Below are 16,676 nucleotides of genomic sequence, written 5' to 3' on the forward strand. Positions count from 1 at the left end.
TGTCCCCACAGCCCAGGCTCAAGAGTAGAGCTCAGCCACCAAGCCAGAACATTCTGTCTTGAATACGGCAGCCAACAAATTGCTCGGAGTGTCCTGGGTTATCAGCAGCACCAGCTGATGTGCTGTCCTGGTCCTGACAGCTGCTCAAGACATGAAGTCATTAATGTAATTCAGGTCGGTTTCTATCTATGACAAACTTTCCCTAGTACAAAAAGACCAGAAAAGTAAGACCAACGCTACAAGCACACCTTCTCCTCAAGTAATGAACTCGACTGAATTACCAATGAACATCACTTTACTACCCAGAATATACATCTACCCAGTTGCAGCCCACATCAGCAAGAAATCTGCCCCAACTGAACATTTTTTCAGTTTCACAAGACACAACTCCTATGCCCTCCAGAAAATCCACAGTGTGTCCCAACACAACTACTGCAGGAGAGCCTGTAGTTGGCCATGCTGGGAGCCCCAGCCATGGCTCCATCTATCCAACAGTGCTAAGTAGAAAGTCACTGGAGGGAATGGGAATGGGATGCCACATGGGGCAAGAGACACTTTTCAAAAAGTTGGGGTGGCCACGATGAAAGAGAGTGGAAGGGGCACTTAAACAGGCAACAAATGAGACCCTGTGCTGGGGGGACAAAACACAGGTGTCTAGCAAAACAAGAGCAAGAGTCAACAAGGAGAGGAAACAAATGTTTCTTCTCTTCGGGTTTAAAGTAGTAAAACAGGTTAAGTTTTCAGATATCCCTTCATGCCTGGGATGAGAGAGTTTTCAAGGAATCAGCAAGTCCCTCTCTAAGAGGGGAGCTGGACCATCAGCCTGTTTTGATGGGAGAGAAGTGAAGCTCTATAAAATTACTCTTCTGTATTTGGTGCTGATCCACAGTGGCACTAACACCATGAGCTGTTCTTCCAGGGACAGTGATTGCCCCAGCTACACTGCTGGGAGCAAGGAGCTTGCCTTACCATCACTATTGATGATGGAGATCAGCAGCTTCAGGTAGTTCTGTGTCTGTTGTACGAGGTCCCAGCTCTGCAGAAAGAGAAATGTTGAGGGCAAGGGTCTGCCCACAGCAAAAGGCTGCTCTGCAGTTCAGAGCTGCTCTATCCAGAACAGCAGTGAAGCAGAAATAACCACATAGCCATTCCTCAGAGTGACAGACCTTCCCCTTGGTATCAATTCCCCCCATCCTCTGCAAAAGGCACTCAGGGACAAGATACCAAGTAGGCAAATAAAACAACGAAAGGCCATCTCTACTGTCTGCCCGGCTGGCACAGGACCTGCTTGCCTGCAGCCCCAGAGCTCCAAGCAGACCATGCTCAGAGAGGCAGCAAACACCTGTGGAGCACTGACCCAGTTCTGCAGCCCATGCACACGAGCACTTCACCAAGTGGCTCAGCCACGTTACAGCTGTGTATGGGATGCAAGCAGCATGATGGGGTGTGCAGGCCAAGGTCTGCAGCCTGTTCCCACAACCCAAGCACTTTGCTCAAAACTCTTTGGTCCTTGAAAATGTCCCCAGCAGGCTGCTGGCTGACCCTCTCCCACTGCTCCAGACAGGCACTGGATTTCTGCAGTAATCCCCAAGTAGCAGCAGCACCACAGAAGGGCTCTGAACTCAGAGACCTCCAGCACTACAGGACACACAGGTGAAAAACATCAGAACAAGCCCAAGCTTGTCACTGGACCACTGTGTCATGAGAAGATGCAGGGAATTTCAGTGGTTTGATCAATCAGAACTAGCTTAAGAAAATAGGATAGCACTGGCAAGGAAAGGGCAAGGAAAGGGCAAGGAAAGGGATGAATTTCATGGTAAAAATGTTAGCGGTACAAGTGACATCTTACCACCAGCAATGGAACACTTGCTGTGTGCTTGCATGTGTGCACATGTGCATGGAAGCACACTGAAGAGCAGTGTCAGACAAAGAACATACTGCTCTGCCATGAAATCTGCACAGCCACAAAAGAGTAGGGAAATGGGGAACACATTCAGCCTGGGGCAGAAAAACACAGAAGCCTTTTATCTGCCCAATTCAATCCTATCTTGTGCTTATGTCAGAAGGAATCATTTAATTATCCAGTCTGATCTCTCTATACCACAAACTAGAAAGTTTTGTTCAGTTGCCCCAAGTACAGCCTGAAGCTTGCACTTGGCAACATCTTTGCCCAGAGAAGCACCTCAGCTAGGGGTGACAGCTCATTCCTCCTTTGGCAGCATGTTCCAACAGATCATCTTCAAAAATAATATGCAAGACTGCTTTTCCTTATCTGAAGGTCTGATTTCAGATTGCAGATATTGCTTCTTGTGCAGCTCTTCTTCCCCAGACTGAAGAGTGCTTTAGAATCAGTATTTTCTCCCTGCAAATGTACTTACACATTAATCAAGTCAACCCTCCATCACCTTAGTGATTAGCTAAACAGACTGAGAACTTCGGCTTTGAGTGAAGCACCTTCTCCAGTCCTCAAATCATTTCTGTGTCTATTTATGACACCCTCTTCAATTTTTAATATCCTTTTTAAAATACTGGCTGCTCAGTATTCTAGTGAACAATTTCTAGCCATACACAAGCTGTAGTTCTATTAGTTCTGCTTCAACACTGCCAGGCACTTTTCTGTGATTCTACTTATGCTGGCACTTAAACAGTATTTACATCACTGACAACAAACACTGGCCCTGCAAGGGGAGCTCTGCTGGTTCTGTGGTGTTTCCAGCCACAGAGCACAGCAATGTGACACTTTCCAGCACAGTCAGTCATCACAAAACCTGGTAGGTCCACTGATGTGTGAAATGGAGTGCACTAATCAGTAGTATAAGGTGATACTCCCTGGTGTGAACAAAGGTAAACCTCAAAGCCCGGGCAAACATAGGAGTTCAATTACCATTTGCCATGCTGTCACAGCAATCAGGAGTGGAGACCTGCCACGGTCAGTTAAGATTTTCTACTCGTCTCCCATAGGACAGGCACCTTGCACACCTGTGAGGAAGGTGTCCAGTCACTCAGCTCTGCTCACATACAGGAAGGCTGACCTCTCTCAAGACTCCCCACAGACAAGGAAGTATGCCCAGTGTAGAGCTGAGATTGAGAACAAGTTCCTGTCATGTCCCTTACCTTTGTTAGCAACCTATCTCCCTAAGGGATTGCAAAGTTTCGAAAGCTACAGAAAGAGATTTGACTTTACAGAGCTTTTGGGTAGAGGATTTCCATTGCCATTCTGAACAGCCTCGCCCCCACTGGGATGGTATGAAGTGAGACAGATTACAGCAATAGGAGCAAGCTAGACTTCAGATCTTTACTGATCCTTCCTGAATACAACTCTGACCTCCCACAGAGGCATCCGCTTTGCTCACCTGGTACTCACTCCAATCAATATTCAGAGACTGGGTCAGAGAGACTGGGATACTTAATGGAGCATCTACATAGTCCTGCAAAAAACCCAAACACAGCTGGTCAGAGAAAAGTCATGACTTGAAGGGACTGAGTTCCATAAAAAAAACAAGACAACAAATGCCAAATGGTTGGCATTAGAAGAAAACACCTCAGCAAAGCATCTCTGGATGCAAAAACTTGAAGAGGTAAGAATTAACTCATAAGACTCTTGGAAGGACTAATGGACAAGAGGAGCTTTTATGAGCTCCCAATGGTGAAAGTCAGGCATATTAGTTTCTGAATTTCTGTAGGGCTGCTCCACTCAACCATCTTCTTCAGTAGGAGACAGAATATGAAGAAGGAACTGAGAACAGAAGCTATCAATAAGATATCAAAATTTAAAACCAGAAGCAACCCATATCTTCCATCAGAGGTCAAGCACCATAGACTTCAGCATAATGATTCATTTATTTTACATATGAATTTTCAAATTAATAATCTAGCATATCTTCATTTAGATAATTTCACTATCTGTTTTGTTTGTCCTAGTGGTTTCCTCCTTGTGATCAGAAACAGGTACATGACATAGACAATTGCTCAAAAACTGTGAGGCAAGACTTAAGCCCACAGTAAAGCCCACAGCTCTCCATTTTGTAACATCCACGTACCTGTTTCCAGTTAAATATGAGACCTTCAGCTGTATAATCCCGGTCTTTGTAGTCCTTAAAAAATTCACAGCCTGCAAGAAAAAGAGATAATGAACAACTGTTCAGATAACTGGTATCTAACAAGTGAAGTGCCCTGTGGGACTGGAAGTGCTGGCAGCCCCGGGCTCCAGAATACCAAACCAATCAAAACTGCTGCCTGTGGGAAGAGAAGAGCAGTAATCATCAGTACAGTGTGCAGCACTCCCTCCAGCAACTACAGCCCAGAGCACTCAGCAGCGAAGACACACAGCAAAGGGCAAACTCCAAACACAGCAAACGTGGAATCTGAGGGACTGATTTTGTTCTTTCCCAAACAAGTGGTTTCACCAAGGGAGCTATGCTTTGCAGGCCCATGGACTTTTGCACCAATCTAAGGCATCAGCTTGACATGCTGAGTGAGAAGGAACCAGCAAAAGAAGGTGTTGGCAGAGCCCTGGGGAAAGCCAACTTTCACAGGGCACTGCTGCAGGCAACAAGAAAGGGCTCTGTCAGAGGTGGCTGTGATTTCTCTCGCATTTGAGTCTCCTCTTTCAAACACACGATTTGCCCCATCTGAAGGAAGAAGGCACATAACCACTTCCAAGCCCTCCCCTAAGCCCTTCCCTCCTGAAATGTGTCCTTTGGCTCTGCTCCTCTCAACCAACCATTTGAAGTCTCTGCTGCAAACTGCAGTCACTTAGTCACAGCTGAGCAGCACCATTAGCACTGCGGCTGCCCGCAGGCTACACAAAACACCTCTCCCAGCACGCTGTGTGTGCCCCAGCAGTGCTACAGCACCAAGACACCCCCGTGCCAGGCACAGAACACAGACAGAGATTCCCACTCTGTAAGTCTCAAGTAACTCCAATGGCAAAAAACCCCCCCTCTTTGTGCAAGGACAGGACTAATCCTCAGAAACGCAGTCAGGATACAATCTGTCAGTTCAGATTTAACTCCAATTGAACAATGGCTTAAAGCAAAAAATGGGGGATTATGGCAGTAAGTGTTGGCATCTATAAACACCAAAAGCTTCTGCAGATGTGCCATTTTAACCCAAGTCTTTCACTCCAGACAGTTCTTACTCTTTGCTCGGTGAAAAACTGTCTGGATGGCCAAGCCCAAAGAGTGGTGGTGAATGGAGTTAAATGCAGTTGGTGGTTGGCCACCAGTGGTGTTCCCCAGGGCTCAGCACTGGGGCCAGTCCTGTTCAATATCCTTATCTATGATCTGGATGAGGGGATCAAATGCACCCCCAGCAAGGAGTGGAGTCACCACCCCTGGAGGTATTTAAAAGCTGTGTAGATGTGGCACTCAGGGACATGGTTTAGTGGTGGTCTGGGCAGTGCTGTGTTAACAATTGGATTCAATGATCTTAAAGGTCTTTTCCAACCAATACGATTCTACGACTCTCTATCTGGACACTGCCTCACCCACCTAAGACAACAGGATCTCAGAATATCTTCAGAAACAAATTACAAAACAGAAATTCTTCCAGTGCAACCCTGGAAACATAAGCAAGAATGTATTTGGCCGGTCACTAGAGGGGTTGCTGATCCTTAGATGTGTATGACAACGTTCCCCCATGGAGCAGCACTGCTGAAATCAAGCAACATCTGCAGGGAGGATTTCCAGTTTTATAAGGTTTACTTCTAGTGTGGCAGTGAAGAGCTGCTACAAAAAAGCAGCTGTCCCAGATGGCAGAAGAGGAAGGACCATCTGAATATTGCTTACCATATGCAGATCCTCATACAGTAACAACTCTGCAGCTTAACTCTATAGTCACTTCTTCCTCATTCTTTACAGCCCTACAAAAGACCAGTGTACACTGTCTCTCTCACGTTCCAAGTCTGGTGAGGTGTGCAGCAGCAACGTATATCTGTGCTATTTACTACAGAAACCAGGAATACTCTTATTTCTGTGTATCTTGGCAACCTGCACATCAATTTCTCACTAATTTCTGTATAAAAGGAAATACACTTTTAAAAAAAAATGTTTAAAGGGCAACAACAAGCAATCAAGGAAAAGTTTGGGAACTGGATCATCCACAACAGTTTTGCTGGGTTTTGTTTTTTATTCCCTTCCCTTTCTTTATGCACAAGGGAAAAGGAAGAGTCTGCAGACAAGCACAGCAGCCTCACATCCTATCCTATTGCTCAGCCTGAGATCAGCAGGCAGGCAGCAATATTCAGTTCATCTGTAAGAGTGCAAGTGACCCAGCAGTGGTTGCTAGGCACAGGGACAGATATAGCCAGGGAGACAGAATGGATTGGGCTGAATCTGCCGTACGCTGCAGGCTCAGGTGAACTGTTCTGCCTAGCACTGAGGATTTCTTACAGTGCAGTTCTGGAACACCAGACTAGAAATTACCCTTAAGAATTGGGTTTTTACATAACACAGAACAAGATATGTATTTTGCATCAAGTAGTATTTTGTTGTTGCAGAGATGTCAAAGGCCACCTTAACCGGCTCCACCTCTGGGACTTTTTCTCCGTGCCTGAATTAATAAGAACTGCTGAAAAATTATTTTGTCACCTCAAAGAGTGCCTAATGCTGACTCACACTGCCAGAGCATCCAGAATCATTGCTCTGTTCTCAGTTTAAAAGAGCTTCTCTCCAGAGGGAGCATAGGAAACATTCAGCAAGCCAAAGTCACTTCACCACACACACACACACAGAGTTATTTCCCAATCCTCAGAAACGGATTGTCACCTGTCCCTTGGGATTGCCTCTGGACATCATTCCTGTACCTGGGTATGGGATGGAGAGAAGCGTGAAATCAGCGTAACGTTGAGCTTTGTCCACCTTCTCAGAAGACGTCACACTGCACAGGACAAGAGGAGAACAGCAGATATTTGCGGAGTATTTTTCACACAGACACCAGCACCCAAAAAGCTACGTGTCACATCTCCCTGCACGATGACTTGACTCAGTAGTGAGCAGGGGCAGAACTTACTCCACACATCCAAATAAATAGGTATAGCCCAAAATCACTAAAGCTTTTCTCTGAGAGAAGCAGGAGAAACATCTACCTCTGTTCCTATACACAAGCAGAGGGTTCCTTTGCTCTCCCCCTTATGAAGGGGTGACTGTCTCATCACTGTAAGTCCTACACAAAAAAAACCACTCAGACTGCAGAAGACAGGAAGGCAGCTATTTTGCCCATTGATACGGCTTTCTCTGGCTTAAAAGCTTGGAGTTCTCTTTAAACCATCAACTAACCAATCCTGCTGTAGGACTCTTTCAGGGAGTGCTTCCAGGATGCTGAGTGCATGCCTGACAGCAATTCACACCTAAGGGCTATACTACCTGCAAACCAAACCCTGCACAAAAACAAATGAACCCAGACTCACTTCAAGCCAAACTTCACCTTCTTGTTTTCCACCATCAGGTCACAGATGTATCGGACAGACAGGTATCGAAGCAGCTTGATGTCGTGCCCTCTGACCTTGTCAAACAGCTGGGAATCTGCATTTCTGCAAGACAGAATGAGGCAAAGCAAGGTGAGCATGGAAGACCGACCACATTGAGTCTGATTCTTTGCACAATACTGCCACAGTTCTTCCCAGAACCACTTCTAGCCACAAGCTGCATAGCACGAGCCTTGTCTCCACAGGTCTGAGTCAGATTCTGCAACGAACTGACACTGTGAACTTTGTGCTTATGGTCCCTTCCCCCCCCTCACTCTGTTCTTCAGAAAGCACATAAGATACAGAACAATTTATCCAGCCTGGAAATGTACTTTTCGATAAAGTAAACATGTCTGCACAGTTCAAACACCTTTTTAAATAGCTCTACATATTCCTGTCTCCAGCCCTTCCCTCTGGCAATAGATTAGCAGGCTTCAGTTACACTGGGTTCAGCCAGACATTAGAATTCAAGACTCTTTCAAAAGATGGTGATGGTCTCAAGCCTGTGCCCAAAGCCCAGACTAGAAGAGAGCAGAATTGAGTGGCTGAGTCAGTCAGCTTATGTACAAATTCCCTTTTCCCCATCCCACGGATGCATACAAACCTAAGTGCAGGATCTTCCTCAGAAATGTCTTCTGCATCTGCCCAAGCATCATCAGAACCTCCTGCAAGCAAGGCAACAAGAACTGAAGCTTGTGTAAACCAACTCAATCCCCAATCTGACAAGATATGTACACACATGAAAAGGTTGTGGCTTGGTGCCCTCTCTTCACATCCAAGTGCTCCCAACAGTTCCCCACATTTCCTCTTCCTGAAAAGTCTGTTTTCTAATGTAGCCCACTCTTCCCTTGTCATTGCAAAGCACCTAGGCAGGTCAAATCCATTACTGACAGCCAGAGAACACCCCAAAAATGTTACAGCACTTTGTTAAGCCAAGCTTCAGCTTCCACACTACAGACACACACTACTCCCCTAAAGAGTTTTCCCTGGAGTTCAGTATATCTCACCATTAGTAGGACTTGAATCCCAATGATTAGTCAAGCAACAGCAAATTCTAATCCTCTTTCTTCCATTACTCCCATCCCCAATATTTGGGAATCAGTGCCCTGAATCCTTTGGGATGCCTTACTTGCCTACATGCTCCCTGTAACTCACTCTTCAGCCTCAAGTTCTTTGGTCATTGTTTCTTATGAGCTGTGGTGTTCTGTCCTGTAGTACCGTGCTTGGAAATAGGGCATGAGGTTTCAGTCTTTACTCTGTTATGCAGAGCCTGATACAAGCAGGTCCATGCTAGAGCTCTTCAACTCTTGGGAAGAGCTTGCTTTGTGTAGGTCACTGTGCCAGCACCGACCAGTCTCACCAGGCAGACAGTGACAAATGGTCCCTCACTCACCTGAGAAGATATAGTTGTAGCCAGTGCGCCCATAGAGCTCTCCCCAGCCGGCCAGAGTTGCTGATCTGCAAATATGCTGGAGGAAGATTTTGTTATTAACCACACAGGCTCCAGGAGTCTTTCCCTTATGAGGTCTCTGGCCTATCTGCTGACACGTTACACAGAAAGGTTGGCACTTACAGCTATCGCCTCTCTGCAGTCTCCCCTCCACCCTGGTCCAGATGGAGTTCTCTGAACACATCAAACTCCCAAGTGCCTTTATCTGTAGCTAGTTTTTAAATCACATTTTCATCTCCAGATCTCCAATTCACTAATACAATCAGTTCCTGTCAAGTTAGCAACATCCATGCTCTCTTAATACCCTGCTTGAGCCTTATTTCCACATTCCTCTGGATGAGATTACGGAACTCTGGGCAGTTCACTCCTGCAGAAAAAGGTCAGCAGATGCAGCCCACAGTGGCATCAGTCAAGCTAGATTAAAATTGTCACAGGTATGATTTCACTACTCATACAGTGTTTCTAAATTGAACTAGGAAAACTGAATTAAGCTACTTAAATTCTAAATGAGACTATTCCTACAGGGCTTCCACATAGTTTAAGTAATTCACATAAAAATGAATCTAATTTCACTTTCTTACAGATCCCCTTGCAGGGAAGCCCACACATTCATAAGACCATTGCAATCTTGCTTCTCCAGGGAACAGACAAGGGAAGCTTCTTTCTAGAGAGAAAAGTTATTCAAAGGAAGCTCACTGCTGGGAAGTGTAAGGGGCTGAAAGGGAAATAATTATCTTTCCCCTCCCAAACATCAAATATCTTTAGTCCTTCAGAAGGGACACATATATGGAGAAAAAAATCTTAGCTCTTTGGTGCAAGGCTTGGTGGGGAAAAATAGCCCAAAGTCCCCAAAGATGACTTATGCAGCCTAGACAGCAAATGCTACCTACTACTACAGGCTGCCTGCTTGTACCTAAGCACAGATTTTTATAGCCTTTGGAAAGGTGGCAATTGACTGAAGACGTGGCCACACAATTCTTACGTTGGGGAGAAAGGTCATTTTTTATGTAAAGACAGGTAACCCAGAAAGCTTTACCTTTCCCTTGTACAGAATGACAGGGCAAACAAAGCGTCCTCTACACCGCGCCATCTTACTCCGGTTGATGAGGTCCTGCAGTTTGCCAACCTGCACAGTGCTCTCAAACCTAGTGGGCAGAGATTCGGGTCAGTACACAGAGCATCTCCTCACACACCCTTCAGCAAAGCTGCCACAGACACCCTGGGCTGCAGTCCCCACCCCCTTCCCCTAGAAGCCAGCTCTGAAGTTAGCAAGCAAGAGGACACCTCTTTGAGAACTGCTTCTGCTGCTGTACAACACGTAGAGACACTTCTCTGTCACCTTTTCTTTATTTTGAAAGACCAGTGCACAGTACATGACAGCACCATCAGGGGCTGGCAATATCAGCACCATCAGAAGGGTCTGATGCAGACTAACATGTGGATTACTAGTGAAGGACTGCCGGAGTGAGACAGTGCCTACAAAAATACATGTTCTGCTTTCCTCCCCATCACTTTTCCATCCAAGTAGCTCAGCACTACCATCCCAGTGAATTCGCTATCAGATTGATAGCAATTTTTTCAAGGAAAAATAAATAAAATAGAGAATCAAATCTTGAATGCTCCATGAACCTTAGTTCTGGTCACTCAAGTACTTGTGTTGCCAGTTAATTAAACAACGGTCTGTAAATCAGCTAGTGGGCTGAGCAGGGTCCTTAGATTAATGTCAGCTGCATCTGTGTAACTACATTTTGTTTGGTTTTCTGCTTGAAGTCAAAATAGAAGTGTGTTCCATGTTGGGAGACAATCTGGAAACAAATTAAAATTGCTGCAATTTTTCCTGTAGTGTCTACATTTGATAGAAATCCAAACCTAATTCTGAACTACACAGACCTTCAAAACAGCAAATCAATGTAGAGAGGATTAAAGTTGCCATAATGAATTGGAGAAGCATCCAGACTGACATAATAGAAACCAGGTGAAGTCTGGACATACAGAACTGCATGGCCATGCACTTAGAGATGTTTAACAAGACTCTCCAGTAGCCCTTCCCAGTAGTGGAGCACAGTAGAACAGCCTAGATGAACTGGTTGTCTCTGGATCCTCACACATTATCAACATGGTAAGTCTGAAAAAAGGGAAAAATAAGATCATAGGAAATTCCCCAAAGGGATGGAGAAGTACCAGCATTACTGTGCAGAGCACCAGCTCTCACCTAAGGCATCTGATCCTGGTGACCCACCCCTGCATGAAAAGGCACAGCAAGATGAGTAGGATAGCCAAGGGACAGTCTATGCTGCAAGAGAAACCACCAGGGAGTGACTGGCAGAGCAGATGAAGCGAGGACACAGCTCTTCAGGGGGAAGGAGAGAACAAGGGAGGAGGAGAACTCAAAGGCAAAGAATAATGCTGGCCTAAGAACAAATTAATACCTTTTGCCAGAAGTTAAAAGAAAGTTGCTAAACTTCAGAATCAGTGAGAGTGTGGAGCAACATACCAGCAGCTGCCATTCTGGGAAGGATTAAAAAAATTAACCTATTATTAACAAGGAAATTGATCTGCTTGTGGAAAAGATTATACAAGGTGGTAGCAGTGGAAGCAGAGAAACAACAAGACCTTCAAGTCCTACATTTAAAAAAAAAAAAAAAGGAAAAAAAGGAAAGGAAAGAAGGAAAAAATTCTCAGAATTAATGGAGGTTTAAGTTTATTCACATTTCCCTGCACACACAACTATTTTACGGTCCAGCTCCAAAGAGCTTTGACATATACCAGAATTTAAAGAACAAGAACCCACGCTAATCTTCTTTAAACACTGTGAATGTGAGGGTACTAATTGCGAAGACAGGAAAACGTGAGCAGTGTGAGAAGAGATGCCTTTGTGTACAATTCCCACCACCAAACTATTTTGAAACTTGGAGATTGTGACGCACAGATTTGGTTGTGGGGTTGTTTTTAAATGAATGCACGCAATCAAGAGACATATCCTGCACTCTGCTCCAGTTGCCTTTATGTTTCCTTTGCAAAAGAGAATACAGATGGAAACAAGAACTTTAATACAGTGTAACCAGAATAGCTCCATGGCACTGCTTTTAAGTCCAGAAGGGATTCTGCAAAAATGCAGTGCCTGAAAGATCAGAAATTGTAAGAGAAGTGCATCCCCAGGGGCTGAGACAAGACAACAGGTTTCACCTCTCAGCACGCTCACTGCACTTCCCTGGAGAGGCATCACAGCACTGGGGAATGATTCTGAGCAGCTTGGCAAGAACCCAGGGCATGGGGCAAGCAGGAAGCCAAAACACCCCACTGGGGACACAGAAGGATGAGCCCCTCTCCCAGGCACACCACGCCTGCACACGCTCTGGAGAGACCTGCTCTGCTACCTGTTATGGATGTGCTACAAACAGGGCTCTCAGATCTTCTCATCTCAGTAACCGTCATCAGTAAAGCGAGAGATAAACATGAGCTAGAGGTAAACATGGTAAACAAACACAGTTGTACTGAGATTACTGTAGTAAGGGGAGGGCTGACCTGCTCTGAAGAACAGGTGTAATGCTTTTACAGGGACTAGTGATTAAATGCAATGTAAGTAGGAGTAAAATCTACTGAAAAAGGTTCAAAAAGAGCACTCTTCAGCAACATGAAAGAGAATCATTAAGGTTGTTTGGCACAAGGGAGAGAATAAGGCAGAAGGAATAACGTGTGACTTTTTTTTTTTTTTTTTTACCTTTTGGTGTTTGGGGTGGAGGGGTGGAGGGGATGTTGTTCTTCAGAAATTTGTTTTCCAGAAGATACTGCTGGGCAAAGCTTACTTCTTGACCTCCCTCCACCCAAAATCAGACCCCAAACCCAAAGTAATCTTTTTAAATGCAAGGGAAACATGTCCTGTAAGAGCAAGCAACTGTTTTGGCAACTATTTTAGATAGGCCTGAAGCAGAGATGCTCCTCTTTGCGTGACCATAACAGCACTGGAACAAAGTGTTCCTCTTATGTTGCTAGATTACACACAACTGTGATTATATTCATTTGGAGTGCAGACACACAACAGGATCATCTTGTAAAACCAAAGATGTGGCCTGTGACTGAGATTTGGACATTTTCATTAAGCACAATCACAGTAACTGCCAAGTTATGTTGGCTCTGGAAAGCTGCTCAGCGGAAAAGGACCTGCGGGTGCTGGTTGAGAGCAAGCTGAACATGAGCCAGCATGTGCCCAGGTGGCCAAGGGCATCCTGGCTTTTATCAGCAATAGTGTGGCCAGCAGGATCAGGGTAGTGATCGTCCCCTTGTACTCAGCAGTGCGGTGAGGTGATATCAGAAATTTCCAAGCACGGGGAAGGACTCCTGATATCAGACATTCTGCTACTTTTTGTGACTCCTCACAATCAGCACCTGATCAAGGGACATGGAGACTAAAAACACACATGGAATTCCTCCTGCACCTGCCTGGATTTCAGAGTAGTATTAGCAAACTTTGACCAAGCAACATCCTTTCTTCCCCGAGCTGCCCAGCCACAAAATGAACAGGATCAGGAAACTGATCTGGGTTAAAAGTATCCATTTTTTGCTGGTTCCCCACATGCTCCAGAAGCAGGTGTTCCAGCAGAACCGACAGGGCAGCAGTGTTTGCACAAGTGAAAACTGTTTCTGAAACACCTTAGTATTCTCAGAGGTGTGAAGCCTCAAGAAGATCTTAGCAGCTGATTAAGAACATTACAAAAACGAAAGCAGAACTGTCCAAGGCCGGGCTGGATGGCACCCTGAGCAACCTGGTCCAGTGGAAGGTGTTGCTGCCCCTGGCATGGGGGATAGAACCAGGGATCTTTAAGGTCTCTTCTAACTCAAACCATTCTGTGGTTCTACGAAAGGCAGCCAAAGACACACAGTCCTAGAGGGAGTGTCCTGCTCACTGGAAGAGGTTCTTGTGTTTTGTAACACAAGAAGTGCAACAGTCTCTATGTAATAATTATTCCACAGCCATACAATGATGAAACTAAAACCTGAATTTGTCTAAAGATCACTTAGCAGCTTTTACAGAGAGTATTGCCCAGAAATCAGGAGAGGGATGATAGAATGTAGTCTGTTTCCATGACTCTCTGGGACAGCAAATCAAGACTTGGAGAATGAGTTCCAAAAAAGTTAATTGCCACTGCTGGCTTGCACAAGTCACAGAAGAAAATGGGGCATCGAGTGTGAATACTCTTGTTTCGAATACTTGTCAGAAAAATTAAGCACCCTTTCCTCTTGCAAGAGCAGGAAAGCAGAAGCATTCGGTTTCTCTTCCCTAGTTACATTTACTGCTTCAGACTTCAGTTTCCTGTTTTTTGCAGCAAGGGGTTTAATCTCTTCTAATCTAATCGAACCATCAAGCAGAAATTCTCCCATCTGACAGTCAGTTGTGGCTGGTTTCCAAAGATCCCCTCCTACAGCACCCAGCCCATGTGCCAGCACAGCAGGTAAAGGTTTGCCTTCCTCAGGCAAAGCAGCTGGACATGTGAGGGGGACTTGGTGATCATTCTTTTGACCATGTTATGCTTATCGTGGGCATGCAGTTAAGACTGCGAAACTGCGTTATGTCTTGTTGGAATTAAAAATAAAACTGAGATGCTGTGGTTGGAGCTGCAGGGAGCAACGTGAGACCAACGTGATCCTGGGCCTGTGGGTCAAAGTCCAGAAATACGTTGGCTTAGACACGCATCAAACTGCCAGGAAGCATTTCCCGTTAGCTCACTAGACCTCAGTGCCCACTGACCCGCCCTTTGCGGTGGGGAGAGGTGAAACAGCCTAGAATGACAGAAATATCTGTCCAAAATGCCTCGTCTGCCTAGTCCTTATCAGACCCCGTGCCCCGAGATGCTTTGCAGACTGAAATTCCCCACATCAGAGGCCTTGCAGTGAGACCACGGGCACCTCATCGAGAGAGGGCGAGCATCGCACAGCCTCACTCTCAGCCTCGAGCCTTCGGACGAGCTGCAGCAGAGCAACCACCAGGACCCAGCGCTGTGCTCGCCTTTACTCCAGGGCCACATGCAGCGTTGCTGGCGTTGCCCTGGAGCACCGGCGCTTCCTTCACACCCCTCCTTACAGGCTCGGTTTTCACCACGGCAGCCCAGGAGCCCCGGGGCGCTGGGAGGAGCCCCACGGGAGCGCGGCGGCCCCGGGAGGCAGCGAGGGGAGCCCTCGGAGCGGTGACACCGCCGGCTATAATTAGCGCAGTGCAGGGCTTCCCCCGGACAGCAGCGGCGGGCGCGAGGGCTCCCCGGGACAACGACAACAACAACAACAACAACCACCGCCCCTCCGGCGGGTGTGAGCCGTGCGGGGCGGGACACGGGCACCGGGGGCCTTACGGGTCGCGGCCGGCGTCGCGCTCCAGGAGGACGATGTAGCGCGGGTAGTGGGCGCAGACCTCGCCGTGCAGGTTGGGGATCACGCTGTAGCGATAATCGCGGCCGAAGAGCTCCAGGCACCGCCGCTCGATCCGCTCCACCTGCGCAGAGCCACCGCTCAGTGCCCGCCGCGCCGGGACCCTCGAACCCCGCTCCCCCCAGCCCCGGTGCCCTCACCTTGGCGGCGGCGGCGCCGCCGCCGTCCTTGGCGCGGTACTGTGCCCGGGAGAACTCGAGCAGCAGCTCGGCCAGGGCGCGGTCCCCGGAGCCCGCCGGGGGGCAGCCGCGGGCCGCCGCCGCCATGGCCGCGCCGCTCACCGCCGCCGCCTCGGGCCCATCGCCCCGCCCGCCGCTTTCCGCCCGCCGCCACCGCCCCTTCCGCCCGCCCCGCCGTCATCGGTGAGCGCCGGGCCGCGCTCCGCCCCGGGGCAGCGGGACCGCTCCGGGGGGAGCGGGCTGCGCTCCGCACCCGCGCCTAGAAAGACGGGGCAAAGGCTGTCTAGGCGTGTGCAGGGCGCTGCGCTTCATAAAGAACCCCCTCCTGAGGTGTGGCCGCGCACACCGAGCCGGTGCCGGTCGGAACTGCGGGATGAGCGGTACCGCGGAACCCTGGTTCTTGCAGGGGAACACAAAGTGGTTTTCATCCGCGTTTGTCTGACTTGCAAACCAGCTGCGAATCTTGACAAGACTTGAAAGAGAATGAGGCCCCTGGAGCATTTTATGACAGCCGAGTTTAAGTGCAGCTAAGGCGGTGCATCTCGGCACCCTGAGAAAGAAACTGGGCCGAGGTGGTCTGATTTCTGCTGGGTTTGGGACCAGTGGGAGGCTGCCGGGGCGGGGGCAGGACTTTGGAGGGCACCTGCCGGCATACAAGTGCCTCGGGGTGACAGCCCGGCACACCTGACCTGGCACAGCCGTGTACCCTGGCCCTGTCACCACACCTGACCTAGCACACCTGACACACAGCCGCGTACCCGGCCCTGTCACCACACCTGGCCCAGCACACCTTCTGTCCCCCGGCCCTGTCATCACACCTGATCTGGCACAGTCATGTAACTGGCCCTGCGCTGTCACACGAGAGGTTCTGGGTCGGGTCCCGCTGTCCCAGTGCCACAGCGGCGGCAACTCAACTTGCTCCGTCCCCACCAAGCGGGTGGGGAAGCTCTGCTCCCCGCCCCGCGGGCTACGCCGGGCACTCGGGGAGTCGCAGGAGGTACGGGAGGATGGACGCCTCCGGCCAAACCCACCCCCCGGGGACCCGCCGGCACTGATCGGGCCGTGCCCAAGTGCTGCCCCGGGCAGGGGCGGACCGGGGAGCGGCCCCGGGCAGGGGCGGACCGTGGAGCGGCCCCGGGGGAGCGGGGCGGGCCCGGCGCCG

The 16,676-nt window shown here is 48.2% G+C and overlaps 1 protein-coding gene across 2 annotated transcripts in view; it reads right to left on the reverse strand.

Annotated features, from left to right (window-relative positions):
• The window catches only part of MTMR14 (myotubularin related protein 14), a 32,618-nt gene extending 16,675 nt beyond the window's left edge, over positions 1–15,943 (reverse strand). Inside the window, exons 1-10 of one of the 2 annotated variants that reach the window (XM_051788557.1) lie at positions 15,476–15,943; positions 15,260–15,399; positions 9,952–10,060; positions 8,859–8,934; positions 8,070–8,130; positions 7,409–7,531; positions 6,806–6,879; positions 4,041–4,111; positions 3,354–3,428; positions 970–1,036 (exon numbers count right to left, since the gene is read on the reverse strand). In XM_051788557.1, the coding sequence (XP_051644517.1) occupies positions 970–1,036; positions 3,354–3,428; positions 4,041–4,111; positions 6,806–6,879; positions 7,409–7,531; positions 8,070–8,130; positions 8,859–8,934; positions 9,952–10,060; positions 15,260–15,399; positions 15,476–15,601 (922 nt within the window). In that variant the 5' untranslated portion in view covers positions 15,602–15,943. The remainder of the gene's footprint in view (positions 1–969; positions 1,037–3,353; positions 3,429–4,040; positions 4,112–6,805; positions 6,880–7,408; positions 7,532–8,069; positions 8,131–8,858; positions 8,935–9,951; positions 10,061–15,259; positions 15,400–15,475) is intronic. The other variant, XM_051788556.1, reaches the window with a different exon arrangement.
• Positions 15,944–16,676: the final 733 nt, after the last annotated feature.

This window comes from Manacus candei, unplaced genomic scaffold (assembly GCF_025592945.1).
Source record: "Manacus candei isolate 608988 ecotype Guabito, Panama unplaced genomic scaffold, ASM2559294v1 h1tg000025l, whole genome shotgun sequence".
Classification (NCBI taxonomy): Eukaryota; Metazoa; Chordata; class Aves; order Passeriformes; family Pipridae; genus Manacus; species Manacus candei.